The 19,788-nt window shown below is 42.6% G+C and overlaps 1 protein-coding gene across 1 annotated transcript in view; it reads right to left on the bottom strand.

The window, feature by feature from the left end:
• Positions 1 to 19,788, bottom strand: part of LOC138822918 (huntingtin) — a gene marked incomplete at its 5' end in the record, with an annotated part of 115,004 nt that overhangs the window by 65,372 nt on the left and 29,844 nt on the right. Inside the window, 16 exons of the mRNA XM_070015895.1 lie at positions 2,293 to 2,495; positions 3,485 to 3,636; positions 4,533 to 4,609; positions 5,361 to 5,481; positions 6,860 to 7,006; positions 7,403 to 7,503; positions 7,766 to 7,829; positions 8,858 to 8,997; positions 10,304 to 10,401; positions 10,490 to 10,648; positions 11,369 to 11,506; positions 11,729 to 11,840; positions 13,196 to 13,314; positions 13,549 to 13,669; positions 15,450 to 15,790; positions 16,694 to 16,774. Coding sequence (XP_069871996.1) covers positions 2,293 to 2,495; positions 3,485 to 3,636; positions 4,533 to 4,609; positions 5,361 to 5,481; positions 6,860 to 7,006; positions 7,403 to 7,503; positions 7,766 to 7,829; positions 8,858 to 8,997; positions 10,304 to 10,401; positions 10,490 to 10,648; positions 11,369 to 11,506; positions 11,729 to 11,840; positions 13,196 to 13,314; positions 13,549 to 13,669; positions 15,450 to 15,790; positions 16,694 to 16,774 — 2,174 coding nt within the window. The remainder of the gene's footprint in view (positions 1 to 2,292; positions 2,496 to 3,484; positions 3,637 to 4,532; positions 4,610 to 5,360; positions 5,482 to 6,859; positions 7,007 to 7,402; positions 7,504 to 7,765; positions 7,830 to 8,857; positions 8,998 to 10,303; positions 10,402 to 10,489; positions 10,649 to 11,368; positions 11,507 to 11,728; positions 11,841 to 13,195; positions 13,315 to 13,548; positions 13,670 to 15,449; positions 15,791 to 16,693; positions 16,775 to 19,788) is intronic.

The following is a 19,788-nucleotide window of genomic DNA, read 5'->3' as shown; positions in this document are numbered from 1 at the left end:
GCATGAAGCCCTGGGTTCACTTCCTCAGTAACATTTAAACAGAAAAAAACGGAAGTGGCACTGTGGCTCAAGTGGTAGAATGCTAGCCTTGAGCAAAAGAAGCTCAGGGATAGTGCCCAGACCTTGAGTTCAAGCCCCAGGACTTGCAAAAAAAAGAAAAAGAAAGAATTGTATATTTGAATTATGTAATATGTAAACTATATTATTAATATTATTTCCAAAACTAGGCAAAATAGAGATACTACATCAGTCTATTCAGAACAAACTGAGAGAAAGAAAAGGAGAAAAGGATATAGTCAGGGATGTGTATATTTACATGAATACATGTAAGTATACATATGAGTTTTTTTGCAAGGTATTTATTTTTATTTTTATTGTGAAAATACCGTTCAGAGGTGTTACAATTATATGGACAAGGTAATGAGTGCATTTCTTATCAAGTATTGTTGCCTCCCCTTCCCATCCCTTCCCATCTCCACCCCCCCCCAGCCCCCCACCCCCTTGCAAGGTATTTAATAGGAAAAATAAAGGATTTGCTGACCCAGAATGAAGAGCTATCACGGCTCCTATCTCTGGCTAAAAAAATACAAAGTGAGGGAAGAGGCACAGGCACAGACATGGGGAGGGGATTAGAAGCTCAGTTCACCATGGTCAACACATCTACGATCAACCAAACAGAAGCACCATGCGGAAGTCCACTGGGCACACGTGTCTGCAACTCCAGACTGTCCTGTCCACTGCTGAGACACTACCACTAGGTGGCTATTTACATTCAGACTTAATGAAAATTGAACAAGCTTTAAGTTCAGAAGACACACTAGCCACTTTGAAGAGCTCATGAATCCTGTGTGGTTAGTGATGCTGCTGCAGCTGCCATGGACACAGACTACATCCACTGACATCAGAAGCTCTACTCGACATGGATGGTCCAGACAGTAGTAAGAGAAGATGACCCAAGACAGAGCTTTAACAGTGGGGAGGAAAAACTGAACAAGGCAGTGCTGGGGGGGGTTGAAGGAAACACAAGAGACAGACTAGAGCGAATGCTCAGAGGCTGAAGTGGGAAGAAGGAAAGAGATAGAGAAGAGTCCTGGAGACATGATACTGGCAGGAAGAGTGTGTGGGGCGTGATAGCAGAAATCAGGCTAGCAGAGGTTAAAGAGAGATGAAGTAGAGGGTCAGAGTCCAGCTGTACAAGGCCCGAGAAACCTCATTCTAAAGGTGTCTGAGAAGGGGTAAAGGCTAGATGTTGGGATGGGAGACTGAATTTTCAGAAGGCATTGCAGAAGAAGAGAACCAAAAGATAGAATGGTTTAAAGATGAAAGACACAATGCTAGGTGTAGTGGCTTACGCCTGTAATCCTAGCTACTCAGGAGGCTGAGATCTGAAAAATAAAAAAAGATGAAAGACACAGAAAAGAGAAGAATCACATGTAACTGTAAGTGAACTGGTAAATCTGTGAAGTTCATTGTGTGAATACTTTAACATTTGTTTTAGTGTTCTTTTTTTTTTTTTTTTTTTTTTGGTCGGTCGTGTGGCTTGAACTCTGGGCCTGGGCGCTGTCCCTGAGCTCTTCAGCTCAAGACAAGTGCTCTACCACCTGAGCCATAGCACCACTTCTGGTTTTCTGGTGGTTAATTGGAGATAAGAGCCTCACAAATGTTCCTGCCTGGGCTGGTTTTGAACCACAATCCTCAGTGTTGATTTTTTTTTTTTTTTTTTTTTTTTTGGTCAGTTGTGTGGCTTGAACTCTGAGCCTGGGCGCTGTCCCTCAGCTCTTCAGCTCAAGGCTAGTGATCTACCACTGGAGCCACAGCGCCACTTCCCATTTCTGATTTTTGAGTGGTTATTTGGATATAAGAGTCTCACAGGGACTTTTCTGGTACATGATAGCCAGGACCATACTGAGCTCAAAGAGGCTTGGCCTCACTAAGGGGCTGGACTGGGAAAATGCTGCTCTCCAGCAACACACAGCCCAGAACAGCTGCCACTGCACACATTCACATATGCCAGCAACATCTGAGATATCTGGAATGAAGGAACCAGCTATCCTGGAAAATGACCAACAATTATTTTCCCTTGTGTGTGCCCCTCTTCCCCCCCCCCCCAGACGGTAATCAGAGATAAAAGCCTTTTAAAATAAATAACCATAGTTTTGATGTTAAATGAAGCATCAGGATATGTGTGACATGGTTTACTTACAGCAAAAGTGAGTGAGGAAAAGGAAAGGATGGCTAAAGCAAGGTGTTCTGGAAGCCCAGTCGCCAGGGCTGCCTTGAAGAAGAAGTTACCTTAATTGCTGGCCCCGGAGTCACATCATCCAAGACGTGAGCACAGATATTGATCACCTTCAGCAGGTGGGAGAAGAGCTGCTCGACCATGGGCACCAGTGTCCGGTCACCTAACGCTGGCCACACCTCCTCTTGTCTGGTGGCTGTTGGGTTGGCTTCTTCTTCAGAGGTCCATGAACTTCTCAGAGACTTGGGGGCACTGGCTGTGACACAGGCACACACATTACTCCCCCTTTTCCAGTGGAGGGGAAGGAAGCTGCTTGTTGAAAACACAAGTTCCTCACCTATCTAGTGACAGACCGCTGGATCTCTGTACCTGACGCTCAACAGATGCCTCCAACTGTGTTCCAACTTCTACAAAAACCCAGGCTCAGTTGCAGACTAAAGCTCAGTAACTCTGCCTCTTTCATTCTTTGAATCACTTCCCTCTAATCCCAAATTACTTAAACAGAAGCTGAACCAAGATGGTAATTCTGGTCAGAATGTCAGTTAATCTACTAACTGATCTTCCTCATCTTCTCCTCCAGCCTGTACTGAATTAAGTTGCGTGATCCTTTTAGAACACAAATCTAACTACTGGTTGTAGCTTCCATGAATTCTGCGGGTGGTGAACAGAACCAGCCCAGATTCCTTACAGGGAACTGGTGTCCCTTCACCATAGCTTCAGTGGACTTGGCCATCCTGGCTGGTGCATCCTCCATTCTCATCCCTGCACTCTGTGACTTCCACTCCCCTGCAGCCACACTTTTGCATCTCCACACCCTCACATGTGCAATGCCTCACCTGATGTGTCTAATCTATACCTACCCTGTGCTGCTACTGTACTAGTTTGTATGACTCTTCTGTCAGTCGGCAATCAACTGGAAAATGAAGCCCATACATAGGCTCTAATGCTCCAAAGGTGTCAGATAATTCCTGGTACATGATAGCCAGGACCATACTGAGCTCAAAGGAGCTTGGCCTCACTAAGGGGCTGGACTGGGAAAATGCTGCTCTCCAGCAACACACAGCCCAGAACAGCTGCCACTGCACATATTCACATATGCCAGCAACATCTGAGATATCTGGAATGAAGGAACCAGCTATCCTGGAAAATGACCAACAATTATTTTCCCTTGTGTGTGCCCCCTCCCTTCTCCCCAAGAAGGTAATCAGAGATAAAAGTCCTGGAGACTCTACTTCAACTTGGTACCTGCAAGCAAGTTTCCAGCCAAAATCAAGGCGTCTTGATGGGCTGAGAGATCCAATGGGAACCAAGCTGACGAGAGCAAGGTGAGAATCATGGTGGCCATCCCCACGGTACAGCTTTTTCTAGAGTCGTCAGAGGCGCTGAGTGGGGGCGCTCTGGAAGGAGGCATTTACAAGGTAAAATGACAAGGAGTTTCAAGCAAAGTCTCAGGAGAAAGCATGTCAGATGCATTTCACACCAGCTCAGAAGTTCATTTTACTACTGCTAAACAACTAACACCCTTTCTGTGAAGTACCTAAAAACTATTTGAGAAATCAAACCAAGTAATAGATCTGATTAAGAGAAGTAGCACTATGTGGTTATTCTGATGACTTTCTAACTTCCTTTGTGTTTTGATTTTGTTTTTACTTTGACCTAAGTCAAAGTCTAGTGCTGGACCTCTAACTAAAACCTACAGTTGTGCAGTCTCTATTTGTGAGAAAAGGAAAGCAATGTTGTATATTAAGTATACAATCTAGCCAGGCACTGGTGGCTCATGCCTGTAATCTTAGCTACTTAGGAGGCTGAGATCTGAAGATCATGGTTCAAAGCCAGCCCGGGCAGAAAAGTCCCCATGAGACTCTTATCTCCAAATAACAACTCAAAAATCAGAAATGGAGCTGTGGTAGAGCACTACCCTTGAGCACAGAGGCTCAAGGACAACGCCCCGGCCCTGAATTCAAACTCCATAATGGAAAAATTTTTTTAAAAATAAAAAAGAATATAATCCATACACGGAGTCACAGACGTCTGCATATCTACTGTCAAGCATGACAGAAGTCATCAAAATCCCATAACCAGCACACAGATGGAGGCTTACTTCTTAATGCTGCACAAGAGACAAAACACTTTCCCAGATGCCAGCAGGCTATTTACTAGAGGAAAATTATTATTTAATGGTAACTCCTAACATAACATGCAAGAGTTCCTAAAGTACAGCCTTATAGCTCATCCCAGTAATTGTGCTTGTCCATGTAGTATCAGACAACGACAGGCTGGGGAAAATACATACCCACAATGCCAACCTAAACTCCAGACACAAACTGGAAAAGATGCAGAAAGAAGACACAAAGCTTCACAGCATCCAAACTACCAAAGAGAGAGAGAGAGAAAGAAAAAAAATCACCCAAACAACACAACATATTGACCAAATTAAACCTCATTTTACCTTTTATAAATAGTACAACAGAAAGAAAACTGAGAGCTCTGCATGACCACAAGACATTCACCCAACCAAAGGACACACTGATAATTTAAGATACAGCTAGACAACTGCCATACATGGTAATAAAAGGGTGATGACACCCAGGGAATAGGAGCCAGCAGTTATTTTTCATACTTGAGATCCAACTGTAAACAACCCTAGCATGGTTTTGTAGTTTACCTTTTTTCTTTCAACATTAAGAATTAATATTATAGCTCCCCATATCATTAAAAATTCTCCAAAGGATCATATTAATAAATGTACAATGTGTTAATATATGAAATTTAATCACTCTTAGCTTTTAGACATAGAGTCCAACTTGAAATCATGATATGATTACATTATATAATAATCTTTGTATTTCTGATTTACCCTTTAGTATAATTACCAGATCTCTGAGTTAATTGTACTAGAGATGCTGCATTTCTCATTCAGATTATAGAGTTTCTATTTTGTCTTCTAAAAGTGACTGAGCTAGTTTCTAATGAGTCTGTACTAGTTTCGATTCTGTTGATAAACACAGTTCTTTAGCAAGCCTCAGAAGAGTGCCCACACACCATCTCCTGTGACCATGCATGTGGATTTTCACAGAACTACTTAAAATCAACCTCCTTAAGCCCAACCAAGAAGACTTACTGTGAGTGCCCTAGTGGTTGATGTGATCAGCTCATGAGAAACTGCAGCAATAACTCTTGACAGGTTATTTTCCATGGTGACATCTGTTATGCTTGGTAGTAAGCTATAACCTCTATATATTCTAGTAAGAAAAATACAAGACTTAAAATGTACTCTTAAAGCATACAACATTGTCTTAAGATCAAATTACACTTAAAAGACTGTAAGCCAAGTGATGGTGGCTCACACCTGTAATCCTACTCAGGAAGCTGAGATCTGAGGATCGTGGTTCAAAGCCAGTCAGAAAAGTCTGTGGGAGACTCTTATCTCCAATTAATCACTCAAAAACTGGAAGTAGTGCTGTGGCTGAAATGGTAGAATGCTAGCCTTAAAAAGAGGCTCAGGGACAGCGCCCAGGCTCTGAGTTCAAGCCCCACAACTGACCAAAAAAAAAAAAAAGTATAACATTGAAGTCTAGAAACAGGAAATAGGGTTGAGGATATAGTTTAGTGGTAGTGTTTGTCTAGCACAAAGCCCTACGACCCCTAGCACTGCAAAGAGAAGGAAAGGGTAGAGATGGCGGGGGAAAACATAAGAAACAGAGGAAGTGAGGAAAAGAAAACCATGTGTGGAAATAAATCTGATACCCCTCTTTTTCCACTAGGTGCCCTCCTCCCCCAACCTGCACGACAGCTCTGGGGCCACATCCCCGGCCCGCTGCTTCTTGTGAAGACCCCTGCATGTTCTGAGCATCCAGATCACTACTACTGAAGTCGCAAGGCACTTCTTCCATATTCCATCTGTGCCACCCTGTCTACCTCTACCTTTACAGATTCTAATTCTCCAGGGGTTTAAATCAGGCCCATATGGAGTTCACATTTGATTCACTTTTGTGTTCCTCAGTGTTCTGTCCAGATAAACTCAGCAACAAAACTAAGGAGAATCTGACATCTTTTCCTAAGTGAGAAGCATGGCAAAACCTACTGGTTAACTATGACTACTATACAGACACTAAGTACAGGTGACTGTCAAGGGGCCATATGTCAAAAGAACCATGGCAAAAAGTGCTAGCTGCGTGGCTGAAGCAGCAGAGCACCCGCCCAGAAGCACTGCTGCACATCACTGAGCTAGGTGCCCCCACATAGTTAGACACTTCAGTCATCTGCCCACCTAAACATTACCAGGCATGCTCTCGACAGAGCCACTCACTTCAGAAGGGACACTAAAACAGTGTGAATTTTCAATGGACAAGTGTTCAGATTGACAGTCCCACACAAAAATGAAGCTGTCATTACAACAAGTGATGACGTCACTCTTCAGACAGGGCTTAATTAACCAGAGTGGTGGTATGACAACAAACCACAGTGGTGGTTTGACAACACCTGAAGAAGATAAATAGCCTGTCAAAGAAAGATGAGCTACAATATCCAGAATTAAAGCCTTCTGTTTTCAGAAAGGAGAAAGCAGGCATCAGAAGAAGCCTATTGTGCCAACGAAATTGGGGCACACGGGCAGTATACCTGGTAATGGTGCTGACAGAGAAGTGCGACGGAGGCTGTGTCTCGTGCATGAGCAGCTTCAGGTAAACACCACTTTGATCTCTTGCCACAGCCACTACGGGATCTGCCTGTCCTTGGTCACATTTATAAAACAGCTTTGGAACCAACCTACCAGGAGAGCAAGGCTGATTTACTCAGAAAGCACAGTGAACACGCCCATGCTTTACCCTCTCCCTCCAGGCAGCTGGCTACCCTAAATCCTTTCCCATTGCCAATAGCAATTACCTCCAGGCAGCAAAACTGAAGGCGATTGATTTTTATTCCTTTCCTACTGCCACTCTGCATATTCCAAAATTTTGACAATGAAAAATCACTTTTACAATAAAAGGTTAGTAGTTTGTTTTTCTAAGTATCATTTTAGATTCTTATGGTAAAGAGCAGAATGGCTGAAAAGACTCAGGGATACCTCCCGAGAGCCTCTGAATTCCACCCACCCTTCCCACCATCACGCCATTTATACTTCAAATACAAACAGGCAGGAAGAGAGAAAATACTGGTAAATACCTTACTAATGAAGCTGCAGCAACATGTCGCACCCTGGGGTCTTCATCCCCAAGCAAATAGATTACCACATTATTGAGGACTCGTTCTTGCAGTTTTAAAAGCTTTAGAGAGGCAGATAATAAAGATAAACATAATCTCTGTATCTGACCACATTTCAGGTGAGATATTATAGAAAGCTAGTGAGGAAAAGCCTGAGATAACTAATCTTAAGTCTATACCAAAAAGTCACAACTTTTGTAACAACTGCTAAATGTATCTAAAAACACAACAACACCATTACGGAAGTTTCACACACTAGGAAGGTCCCACCAACACTCAGGTTCCTGGAAGGTAGGGCAAGGTCTCCAAGAATGAGCTGCTTACCCCTGTGTAATGATGAGCCCCTCTGTGCAAGCTTTCTGCTTTTGCCTCCAAAAAGCTCACCAGCCTAACAAAAGAACATATTCAACAATGAAGTCACTCAGTCACTCAGCAAGCCCTCCGAGCGAGCTGCGGCCCTGGAAGCTGGGACACAAAGGCTGTCCACCCAGTCTCCAGAGGCAGCCATTCCTTGAAATGGCAGATCTAAAAGTGTACTTAAGAAAGGCTGATTTACATTCCTTCCACAATTTCAGACTCACCAAGACAGTGCTTAATAAATGGCTTTTCATCAAAGTGCTCATCTACTCTTTCAAAGACTCCAAGACTGCCCCAAAAGTGAATTCAACCACTTCCTGAGGAAGGAGGCCCACTGCAAACTATCCCGCCCACCAAGGGACCAGGCACCTTGCTCCACGGCCCTCCCTGCAGGTACAGTAAGAACTGTTCTCAGAATGGAACAGGGCTCATCCTAGCTTTAGAATCAAATAAACAAAAACACCTCCCCACCCCGCCCCTCAAGACTGGGAATGCTGCTCAGTAGCAGTCATTGCCAAACAAGTATAAAGCCCTGGACTCCATCTCTATTACCTCAAGAAAACAAAACAAAACAAATGACCTGGATTACAAAGGTATGTGATTTCCCCTCTGAGATAAATTGTTAAAAGAAAGCACCTCAACTAAACCTATTCTGAGAAAATTAAAGTTGAAACACAACAGAAATTTTTTTAATTGCAAAAAATGCAAATAAGCTAATTCCCTTAAATTCAGAAATACAATAATAGTACATTATAAACAAGCAGCATTGATAAAAGTCTACAATTCTTAAAAGTTTAAGACAAAAGTGAAAAAAACCCAGAGCTCTTTTATTCCTGCACCTAGAAAACATAACTCAAGACTACCAGAAAACCCTAGTTCTCATTTAGAACGCCCAAGCACAGGGCAAAGTTCAAAAAAGGGCTACCGTGAAGGATGAAAATCACAGCCCTCTGCCTGAACTATTGAGGTTTCTAATGACAAAACACTCAATAGCTACAAACAATCCCAGGAACTTTGACTTTCTATTTGAGCCTCTGAATTTAAACTGTATTCACTTACCTGAAGTCAATCTCAGCAAGAGTCTCCAACAGCTCTGTCCTCAGCAGCCAGTAGGGGCTATTCCTCAGAGACAGCACATCAATGAGCAGCTGTAATCCCAGGTCACTGTAGCTGCTGCTGCAGAGACTCATGACACAGTGCTGAAAAGCAGGACCCACAGGCCAAGGTGGGAGGATTAGCCCCTGCACAGCCTCACGGCAACCGTTGTAGGTGGTCTTACAATAGCACTCTTACAACTACACCTCTTTTGAAATTGTGTTGTTGTTTGTTGCTACTAGAGCTTGAACTCAGGGCCTGGGCCACTGTCCCTGAGCTTTTTCACTCAATGCTGGCATTCTACCACATAAGCCATAGCTCTACTTCTGTTTATTTTGTGATTAATTATAGATAAAAGTCTCAAACTTTCCTACCCTGGCTGGCTTTGAGCCACAAAACTCAGAGCTCAGCTCCTGAGTAGCTAGGATTAGAGGTGTGTGAGCTACCGACACCAACTCTGTTTTATGATTTTTAAATGGCAAGAGGGGATGGGAATGTGCCCTAGCATGCATGAAGCACTGTTTGATTCCTCAGTTCCACATAAATAGAAAAAGCTGGAAGTGGTGCTGTGGCTCAAGTGGTAGAGTGCTAGCCTTAAGCAAAAGAAGCTCAGGGACAGTGCCCAGGCCCTGAGTTCAAGCCCCAGGACTAGCAAAATAAACATATTTCAGTAAAATCAAGAAAGGGATAACATTGTCCAAAAGTAGTAAAAACATTCATTACCTGACTTACAAAATGGTAACCCTTCTGTGCAACACCTTAATAATAACAATAAAATTATATTTAAAAATTAAAAACTAGGTTCAAACATCCAGGCACTGGTAGCTCACATCTGTAATCCTAGCTACTCAGGAGGCTGAGATCTGAGGATTAAAGTTTGAAGCCTGCCCACACTGGAAAGTCTATGAGACTCTTATATCCAGTCAACCACCAAAACACTGAAAGCGAGTCTGTGACTCAAGTAGTAGAGGCTAGTCTTGAGCAGACAAGCTAAGGGACAGCGCTAAGGCCCCAAGTTCAGGTCCCAGTATCAGCACCAAAAAAAAAAAAAAAAAAAGCAGGTTGATTATATAATCCTTATGGCTTAATTTATTCCACATTTTATGTATTGGCTTACTACAGAATTTTATTTTGTTATTCAATGGCTTTTGCATTTAATAATAGCATGGTGTAATTCCAAACATATTCTTTAGGAGAAGTATGTATTTAAAAAATATTCAATGAATTTTAAAAAGTTTACTTAAGCTTTAGTGTTCTTGGCAATGTCTTCTAAAACAGAACTGGCGTGTACACATGTCATTGTTTTGTTTTAGAAGATAAAGAAATACTTCCTCTTACACTCCAATTTTAACAGTAACAACAGTAAAAAGTCCACTGGTCAAAGAAAGTCACAGGAGACACAGCACTCACCCTCACAGCTGTACAGGCCAGCTTACAGGTAACAGAAGACTCATCCTTCAAAGTTTTCCTCAGCAAAGGAATGCAGTCTGCCAAAGAAAATCTATTTCCTGACCAGGAGAATAAGCAATAAACATTTTCACTGAAATTAAACGATGGAACACTAACCAGAAAAAGCACCACTGAAGTGTCCATTACCTGTTAGGACTCTGATGGTGCCAAGCCAGTCCCCCACATGGAAGCGGGAGCGGCTGAGGATGGAGCAGATGAGTGTCCCACAGAGAATGGCAGTGGCTCCTCTGACCTGTGGGTCTCCATGATCAATATAGTTCAAGATGTCTGAGACATACTGCTCCTCTGTGGAAACATAGCACGCAGTCACTGTACCACCAACTTTCTACTTCAAATGCTTAATTCTCAGAAAGGAGAAAAACAGCATTCCAAATATGTAAGTGATTAGACCATAAAAACCCAAGTGGTTAAAAAAAAGGGGGGGGGGGTTAAGGGTTCTGGATTCATCTTATTACTGATCTCTCAAGAGATCCATTTGATTTGAGGGATTGTAATTCCAGGTTGCCAGACAATAATCCAACCTCCAAATTTTATTTTAAAACAAAGATGGAAGAACCTCAACTCGCTACTTGCTTACTTACTTAACAAATAATTTAAACGCACAAATTTACTCTCCAATCCAAAAGAAGAGAAAGAGAAGGTAGAAGATAACTTCTACCCCATGATGACAGGAGAGAGGCCCTGCCGTGGCTCTATGCACTGTAGCTCCACTAACCTCCGACCAGCTGAGAGTGAGGTACAGTACGGTGTACATAGTGTATGTGTGTAAGCCACTCTATGACTCCCAGAGTTCTAGTTTGTATTTTACAGTTTCACCTATAAACACAACATCTAAAGGGGACCAGGAAACTAAGAAGAGTGCCTTCTGTATGTCCATGGAGAGCCACAACACAGTCCAAATACACAAATCCACTCAAAATACTTTTTGTTCTAAATCTAAAACAAAATCTAAGACCACCTGAAATAAATCTCTTTTAAGTAATGATTTAAATCTGAAGAACCTACCAGGGTAATCCATGGGAGCAAGGGGTGCTTTATAAAGTCTGCTGAAAAAAGACTCCGGATGAAGGGCCACGGCTGCTCCAACACAGCTGAGGGCCAGAGCCTTAACACTGACCCTCACGTCTCTGTCTGGAACCAGGGCTGCAAAGAAATCACCCACATCAGCTTCAGCCTTTCAAATAAACAAAACTAGATCCTACTCACTGCCTGCCTCCATCGTTTCCTCCCTTCTCCCATCAGATAGGGGTAAGCAAAGCTACATTGATAACGAAACAAAAACTGAACTCCAAATTGGCCTCTAAAACCTCCAACATCTCCTCAACTGTACTTCCTCCTCATCTGTACCTGACTTCCTGTGCTTACCATTCTTTTTCCCAGTTAACAAGAATGATGCCGATAAAAGGCGAACACAATGGACCAGAGGAGCAGAATCATCATCAGTAGAGTGTCCGATATCACCTTTGATTCGGCAAGGCTAGAACAGAGAGGGAAACACTTGTTTTTCTTTCAATCAAAGAGCCAATAAATACAGACCTGTAATCGCAGGTACTCAGAAGACAAAAGTAGGAGGATCACAGATCCTAGCCTAGACAAAACAACAAAACCCTACCTCAAAAAAGATGGTGGTGTGACTCAAGGGGTTGTTCACTCACCTAGCAAGTACAGTGCTTCGAGTTCAAACTAGCACTACCAAGACAAAGGTCAATACATCTATTCATTAGTTTATTCAACAGAATGAGCAATGTCAGTTGCTGGGAAGCTGAGCAGAATCTGACGAATCAGAGCACTACAGCACAGGGCCACAGGGTCACAGGACTGGGGAAGGGGATGAGCTCAGTGCACAGGGAGAGCACACTAGAAAAGGAAGCACCAAGACATGTACTTAGTAGAGGCTTCTCAGATTATGGTTTCCACAGGACAAGATGAAAATACTCATAGCGAAGCAGAAACACAGAGAAGCCTGAGGTTAGAAACATAGGAGAGAGGAAGTAAAAAAATGCAGTTGTGAGGGCTGGGAATGTGGCTTAGTGGTAGAGTGCTTCCTAGCATGCATTAAGACCTGGATTTGACTTCTCAGTACCAAATACACAGAAAAAGCCAAACGTGCCACTGTGGCTCAAGTGGTAGAGTGCTAGCCTTGAGCAAAAGAAGTTCAGGAACAGCCGGGCACCGGTGGCTCACGCCTGTAATCCTAGCTACTTAGGAGGCTGAGATCTGAGGATCGCGGTTCAAAGCCAGCCCGGGCAGGAGAGACTGTGAGACTCCTATCTCCAATAAACCACCAGAAAACCGGAAGTGGCGCTGTAGCTCAAGTGGTAGAGCGCTCGCCTTGAGCTGAAGAGCTGAAGGACAGCGCCCAGGCCCAGAGTTCAAGCCCCACGACCGACAAAAAAAAAAAGAAGTTCAGGAACAGCACCCAGGCCCTGAGTTCAAGCCCCAGTATTTGTGACAGATGGAATTAAACTATAAGACACATTCCTTGTCCTCGAGGAATTTAAAAATAACTGGAAAGACAGTACAATTGCATGACAAAGACAAATGATATACAAGAGATATTTTAAATACTTCACCGTATCTAAGAGATCAGGCAAGGCACAGCTCAGTGCAGGCCAGATCTGTTGGGGAGGGTTTTTAACGGAGTCAGAAGTCAGCCATCTTTAACATCTGGGTAGTAGTTCCCAGAGAGGTGGAAGAGTGGGCAAGCCAGGCGAGTGGGAGGGAGACGGGCAGAGCCAGTGCTGAGCAGCAGTAAACAAGGGCTACAGAGGACAGGGGCTGCAACGGGCATCAGAACGCTGAGTCAACACAGGCCGGGCCCAGGGCACTCACCTTGGTCTCTGTGTCGCCTGGTTCAGGTGCTTCATCTCTTGACACAAATTTATCGACACTGCTGTCAGAAAGCTGCCTGCTGTGACCCATGCTCTCCAATAACTGTACCTTCTGAAGTGCTTTAAAAAGAGAAAGTGAGATCGACAGGTTTCCAATTAAAGTACAGTGCACATTTCCCCAAAAAGAATGTAAAAATAAAGGATTTAGATCAAGTGCAACCATACATAAATTAGTCTAGTTACAACTCACAAATCAAAGAATGAAAAGGTTTCTTCTAGAAAGTGAAGATGAAATCAAGATGTCCTAAGATGAAAAGAACACAGACCATTTTGCAGCATGCCAAATCGCCTTACCCAGGGAGGAATTTCTGAAAGCACTCGAGTCTCCACCAGGAAGAACACACTCAGCTCCCTCGTCCTCCTGCGGCTGGCCGAGCTGCATGCTGGGGCACTGGCTGTCAGCACCATCTAACACCTACCACAGTGAGGGCAGCTGTGAACACTCAGAATTGTGATCATCAGGGACAAGGCAAACACTCAAGGCTTGTGATACGTACAAAAGACAAAGACCATTTTACTTATCGCACTTGGTGCATATGTACAACTCTTAAGAGCTGGACTGGCCACACATCACAACTATGTTATGAAAAGCTTAGCTCTAAGAATTTTAAAGAAACTTAAGTCTAGAAAATGCTATAGAAGAAAAAGGCCACACAAGGCATTGTGATAGAAACCTATAATTTAGCACTCAGGAAGGAGAGGCAGGAAGAACATGAGTTCAAGGCCAGCCTGGTCTAATAGTGAGGCTCTCATTCAAAAGACAAAAATAAAAAATAATTTTTTCAACAACTTGTATTGTAAATCAGAAATGAAGACAAGGATATTTTTAAAAAACCTAACAATATAATAGATTGTCTCCACAAAACTTGGGACACTATTTCATATGTTCAGCCAAAAGCCTTGATTATGATTCAATATTGCAAGATGTCTCACATGCAATTGTGTAATTTACCTAAAAAGATGAGTGATGACTCTCAACTAAGTATTATGAAAACAATTCTATCATATCATTTAAGAAAATCATTCTCTATGTTCCTCATTTGAAAACAAAACTCAAGCCAGGTATTAGTGGTTCATGCTGATAATCCTAGCTACGCAAGAGGCTGAAATCTGAGCATTGTGCCAGCCCAGGCAGATAAATCTGAGAGACTTATATGTCTAACTAGCAAAAAGCTAGAACTGGAGTTGTGGAGTTGCAGTTCAAGTGGTACGGTGTCAACCAGTCTTGAAAAAGCCCTTGAGTATCCACATGCACAGAGGGGAGCGAGAGGACATGGTGCACACCTAGGATCCCAGCAATTATGGGAAAACACAGAATTCTGTCACCCAGGTAGGAGGGAGACGCTACGTTAAAAACAATGAACAAAAAACAAGACTGGAGGAATGGCTCAAGGGATAAAGCTCCAGTCTAGGAAGAGGCCATGAATTCAAAACCTAGTACTACCAAAAAAAAGATACCATGTACTCAGGACATATAATCAACAAACCCTATTTTTTACTGCCATGTTCTACACTAAAGACAATAAGCTGTTTCCTTCAGTGAACAGACAAGATCAAGCTCTTTGTTAATAATATGAGATGGCTGCAGGGTGCTGGTGGCTCACACCTATAATCCTAGCTAGACTGAGATCTGAGCATCACAGTTCAAAACCAGCCAGGCAGGAAAGTTGGCAAGACCCTTATCTCCAATTAACCACCAGCAAAAAAAAGGTAGAAATGGAGCGATGGCTCAACATTAACAAAGCTCAGGGACAGGACTGGGAAGGTAGCTCAGAGGTAGAGTGCTTGCCTTGCATGCATAAGGCCCTGGGTTCGATTCCTCAGCACCACATAAGTAGAAAAAGCCAGGTGTGGCGCTGTGGCTCAAGTGGTAGAGTGCTAGCAGTGAGCTAAAGAGCTGAGGGACAGCGCCCAGGCCCAGAGTTCAAGCCCCATGACCAACCAAAAAAAAAAAAAAAAAAAAAAAAAGCTCAGAGACAGTACGTAGCACCAGAGTTCAAGGTCCAGGACCAGCGCGCGCACACACACACACACACAAACTTTTTAAATAATAATTGGAAAATTATTATCATTACATCGGTATTGGCAGACAGCATGAGAAAAATCAGCAGGAAGGCCCAGGCTAGGCCTTGAGGAATGAGCATGGGGAGCTGGCAGGCTCGGCTGCACAAGAACCCATTCATTTGCCAACTTACAATTTCAGAACTGTCGGAGGGTGTCACGGCTGAGTCAGGCCCTTCAGTGGTGGTCTGGGAGCTGTCACTGATAGGTGAGGAGGCCTGGGTCCCATCATTTAGGTCCAGAGCAGGGTCAGATGGAACTGCACTGATCTGGCTGGAGCTGTGGCTCAAGATGTCCTCCTCATCTCCATCGGTGGCAGCACTAGTCAAGTCACAGCCAGAGAGGTCCACAGAGTCTGCCTGCAGCGTGTGCTGTGACCGAGGCTGCTCCGTAATGATGTCATGACCCACAGACCCAGGAGTGGGGACCCCCGGAGAGGCAGCCAGCTCTCCACCGATCTCACCCTTCACTGAGGCTGAACACAGAGAAACATGCATTTGTCAAATCCGCTAAGGAACTAAAGCGGTGCAAAATAAAAATAAAAATTGCATTTTTAAACAACTACATGGTTAAAATAAAAACTAAAACGTGCCTTTTTAAAATGCTGTACAAATCTCAAAGATCAAAGCTCAAGTACAAATCTCAAAGATCAAAGCTCAAGTAACTATTCCAGCCTTGCGAGACCAATACACAGGATGAGGACAATCTGAAAGCCACCTCAGCAGGACTCAGAGCAAGAGGTGACAGACACAGGAAAGTCGGGAGCGGGGGGTGGGGGGATGGGGGGGGGTGGGTGGTATGGTTGTGTGGAGGGGAACATGCCTTCCTCCCTGCTCAAGGATTTTCTAGATCAGTTTTCAAATTCCAGTTTAAGACAAAAAAAACCTGACATAAAAAGAAAATCACTTCAAAGAAACAAAATCAAGCTGGAGGCAGTAGTTACTCCAGCGTGCAACTTGAAACTTGAATTTTATATACCATCAACATACAGGTGTAAATTTTTTGTTAACTTTTTGATTTGTGTAATCAGGAAAAATATTTAATTTCAATCAATCAATAAATAATTGCCACTGGCATTTTTCAGATTTTTCTTCCCAAAAACGACTTGGTTTTCATTCATCTAAAAATATTCTTTTGGGTAAGATTACACAGTAAAACCACCCACATTACATCCATCCGCTACTCAAAAAGATTTAGGCTCAGGGAAGATAAACCAACTTTATAATATCTTAGAACAAGAACACACAGTCATATATAATTCAAAATGAACATTCTAGGAACAGCTAGATTATCTACAACTTGAGCTGGTCCCCCCGCCCCTCTGCCAGGAGGAGGACAGAAATGGTGGGCAACAGCCAGCCACTCATTAGCAAACTACCTGCAAAGGCTGCGCTGCTGACGTCAGATCTTGATTCTGAGTCATCTTCCAGAGCTTCTTCTTCTCCTAACAGTATTTTGCCTAGTAAATAATGCAACAATATAAAAAGGCTGCTAAAAATAAGGACTTTGAAAAATGAATAAATGCATGTTAAGCTGAAAATTCTAAGCATTTTACTTTCATAGTTTATCATCATATATATTTTATATCTCCAACATGATAAACATAAAGAGTGAAAAAATACAATGTTCAGAATACTATAAAAATCAATAAACCCATATGGAAAAAAGATAAAAGCAATGGTTCTCAAACTGAAACACAAAATACTTTAACAACTGATCTCATTGAGTATTGTTTGTTAAATAATTTATATTATTACATTTAACCTTAAAATAAATAGTAAACTTTGACTGAAGATTTCCAACTCTTAGCCTTAGAATATCTATGTCCTAACTCCAATAGCACATTAGAACTTATATATAAAATTTTATACATAAATAAGTTGTGTTTCTTCTATTATCTTTTCATTTCGTTTTCATCTTGTCAAGAATCAGACCTCAATCACTATATAATCTGAGGGGATTAAATATTTCAACTGAAAAGTTCCAAAACTCCTTTGTGCATGTGTGTGCATGTGTGAGTATGTGTTACAGCTGAACTCAGTAACTGCCTCATGCTTTCTATGTAGGTACTGTACCACTTGAGCCATATCCCCAACACTAGCCTGGACCTGGATCCTCCTACTTATTACTTCCTGAAGTAGCTGGGATCACAGGCATATGTCTCCACGCCCAGCTGATGAAATGAGATCTCAAGTTTTGCCAAGGATGGCCTCACCCATGAGGCTCATGGAGGGATGAGGGGCAGCATTTAGTTTCAACTGTCAAGCTTGACTGGATTGAGAATGTTTGGGAAATTATTAAAGGATACTGCTGGGTATCTGTGAGGATACTTCCTGAAAGGATCAACTAGGGGTGAACTCCTTTTACAAATGTACACAGCACCAACAGGCTACAAGTCTGGACAAAAGAAAACAAGGGAGGAGGAAGAGGCTGGCTGACATAGCCTTGCGTGCTCTCTTGCTCTCTGGCTCTGGCTCTCTCTGCCCACAGTGATATGGGCTGCTGCGCTCCCATCATGGCTGTTCATGTAGTTCCTGTCAAGACAGACTGAAACCTCTCAAACAGTAAACTCAAATAAGCCCTTTCTGCCTTACATTAGGTCAGATATTTTGTCACAGCTACAGAAAACTGATAAACACAGATACTAACAAAGATACCATTTGGTTACTGGAAATGTCCAATTTGTAATTTCACTGCTCTTTAATAAGAGTAAATTAGAATTGTGATACCACATTTACATGATGTGATATTAAAGGCACCTTTAAAAAAAAGCAAAAAAAAAAACCCCAAATGCTAGATAAAATAAAGCACACAGTAACTCAGTACAAATACCAAATAACACTGCTTCTACTACAGGGCATGATTTACTTAGAAAAACCAAATAAAATTCCCCAACGGTAAACAATAGTCCCTAGTCTCTAAATTGGTAGCTTGCAAGTACGCTACTCCGAGTTCTCCCCAGAGAAAGCTCCTCCAAAATCCACGCATAGGCGGCAAGTGCACAGGACTGCGGCCTACCCTACCATCCTCAGCCCAACCGCAGTATGTGCTCAACTCTTACCTATCGTCTGTACTAGCAGACTTCACTTGAAAAAAATAATTTTGTAGCTATAAGAAAAAAAATTATATTCATAAACTGCTTTGTTAAATGGTAACTCCTTTGTAATACCATTTAAGGATAATAATCAAAAGAAAATAAAATTATTTAAAAAGTTTGAGCTGGGCACCGGATGAGCGGGGCCCTGGTGGCTCACACCTGTCATCCTACTCAGGAGGCTGAGATCTGAGGATCGCAGTTCAAAGACAGTCTGGGCAGGAAAGTCCAGGAAACTCTTATCTCCAATAAACTACCAGAAAACCGGAAGTGGCGCTGTGGCTCAAGTGGTGGAGTGCTAGCCATGAGCTGACGAACTGAGGCACAGCGTCCAGGCCCAGCGTTCAAGCCCCACAACTGACCAAAAAGAAAAAAAGTTTGAAAACGAACACAAAGACACAATATCTATGTGCATTTGATCACATAAATAATATTTATCAAAATCAATTCCACAAAATGAAAATAGAGGTTTCTTTGTTGCTGTTTTTGCTTTTTTATCTTGTTTGTTCATTTATCTCTCTTTGGGGGGAGGAGGACACAGAAATGGAGAGATGAAGGTTGAAAAACCACAGCAGTAGTACTCACTAGACACCATGCTAAAAATGAGCGATGGAAGGGGTGACATTGTCCAAAAAGAAATGTACTCATTACCTGACTTATGAAACCATAACCCTCTGTACATCACCTTTATTTATTTGTTTATTCATTTATTTGTCGGTCATGGAGCCTGAACTCTGGGCCTAGGCGCTTTCCCTCAGCTCTTCAGCTCAAGGTGAGCACTCTACCACTTGAGCCACAGCGCCACTTCCAGCTTTTTCTGTGTATGTGGTGCTGAGGAATCGAAACCAGGGCCTCATGCCTGCAAGACAAGCACTCTACCACTGAGCCACCTTCCCAGCCCCTGTACACCACCTTTATAATAACAATAAAAAATGGGGGGGAAAAACCCTACTTGAACCTCCTATAGCTTAAAACAAAAACAATGTTTGAAAATAGCTCTGAATTTTTTTAAAAAATCTGAAGAAGAAAAAGTAAAAAGATTGAGGAAAAACAGTGTCCTAGCTAGAAGAGGACAGAATGAATCATTTCAACAGCATCTTCTTGTACATCCTCTGTGGAAATCATGACGAAGACACAGTAAGCGAGCGGAGTACTTCATCACCAGTCCTTCACCAACTAGAGATTAACTTTCCCTGGACTTCTCCAGGCCCTTAAACAATGTTTCTCTAAAATATCAAACTTGGTAAGTATTCTACACAATGATGGCCTAAATGCCTCACTTTGATTTTTAAGAGATAGTCTGCACTACGTTGTCCAGGCTGGTCTTGAAATCCTAGATTTAACAATCCTCATACCGGGCTAGGAAGGTGGCTCAGTGG

The sequence above is a fragment of the Dipodomys merriami genome, unplaced genomic scaffold (assembly GCF_024711535.1).
Source record: "Dipodomys merriami isolate MVZ:Mamm:240054 unplaced genomic scaffold, mDipMer1.0.p SCAF_1175, whole genome shotgun sequence".
Lineage (NCBI taxonomy): Eukaryota > Metazoa > Chordata > Mammalia > Rodentia > Heteromyidae > Dipodomys > Dipodomys merriami.
Note: the sequence above shows the minus strand (reverse complement) of the source record. Positions and strands in the feature narration are given on the sequence as shown.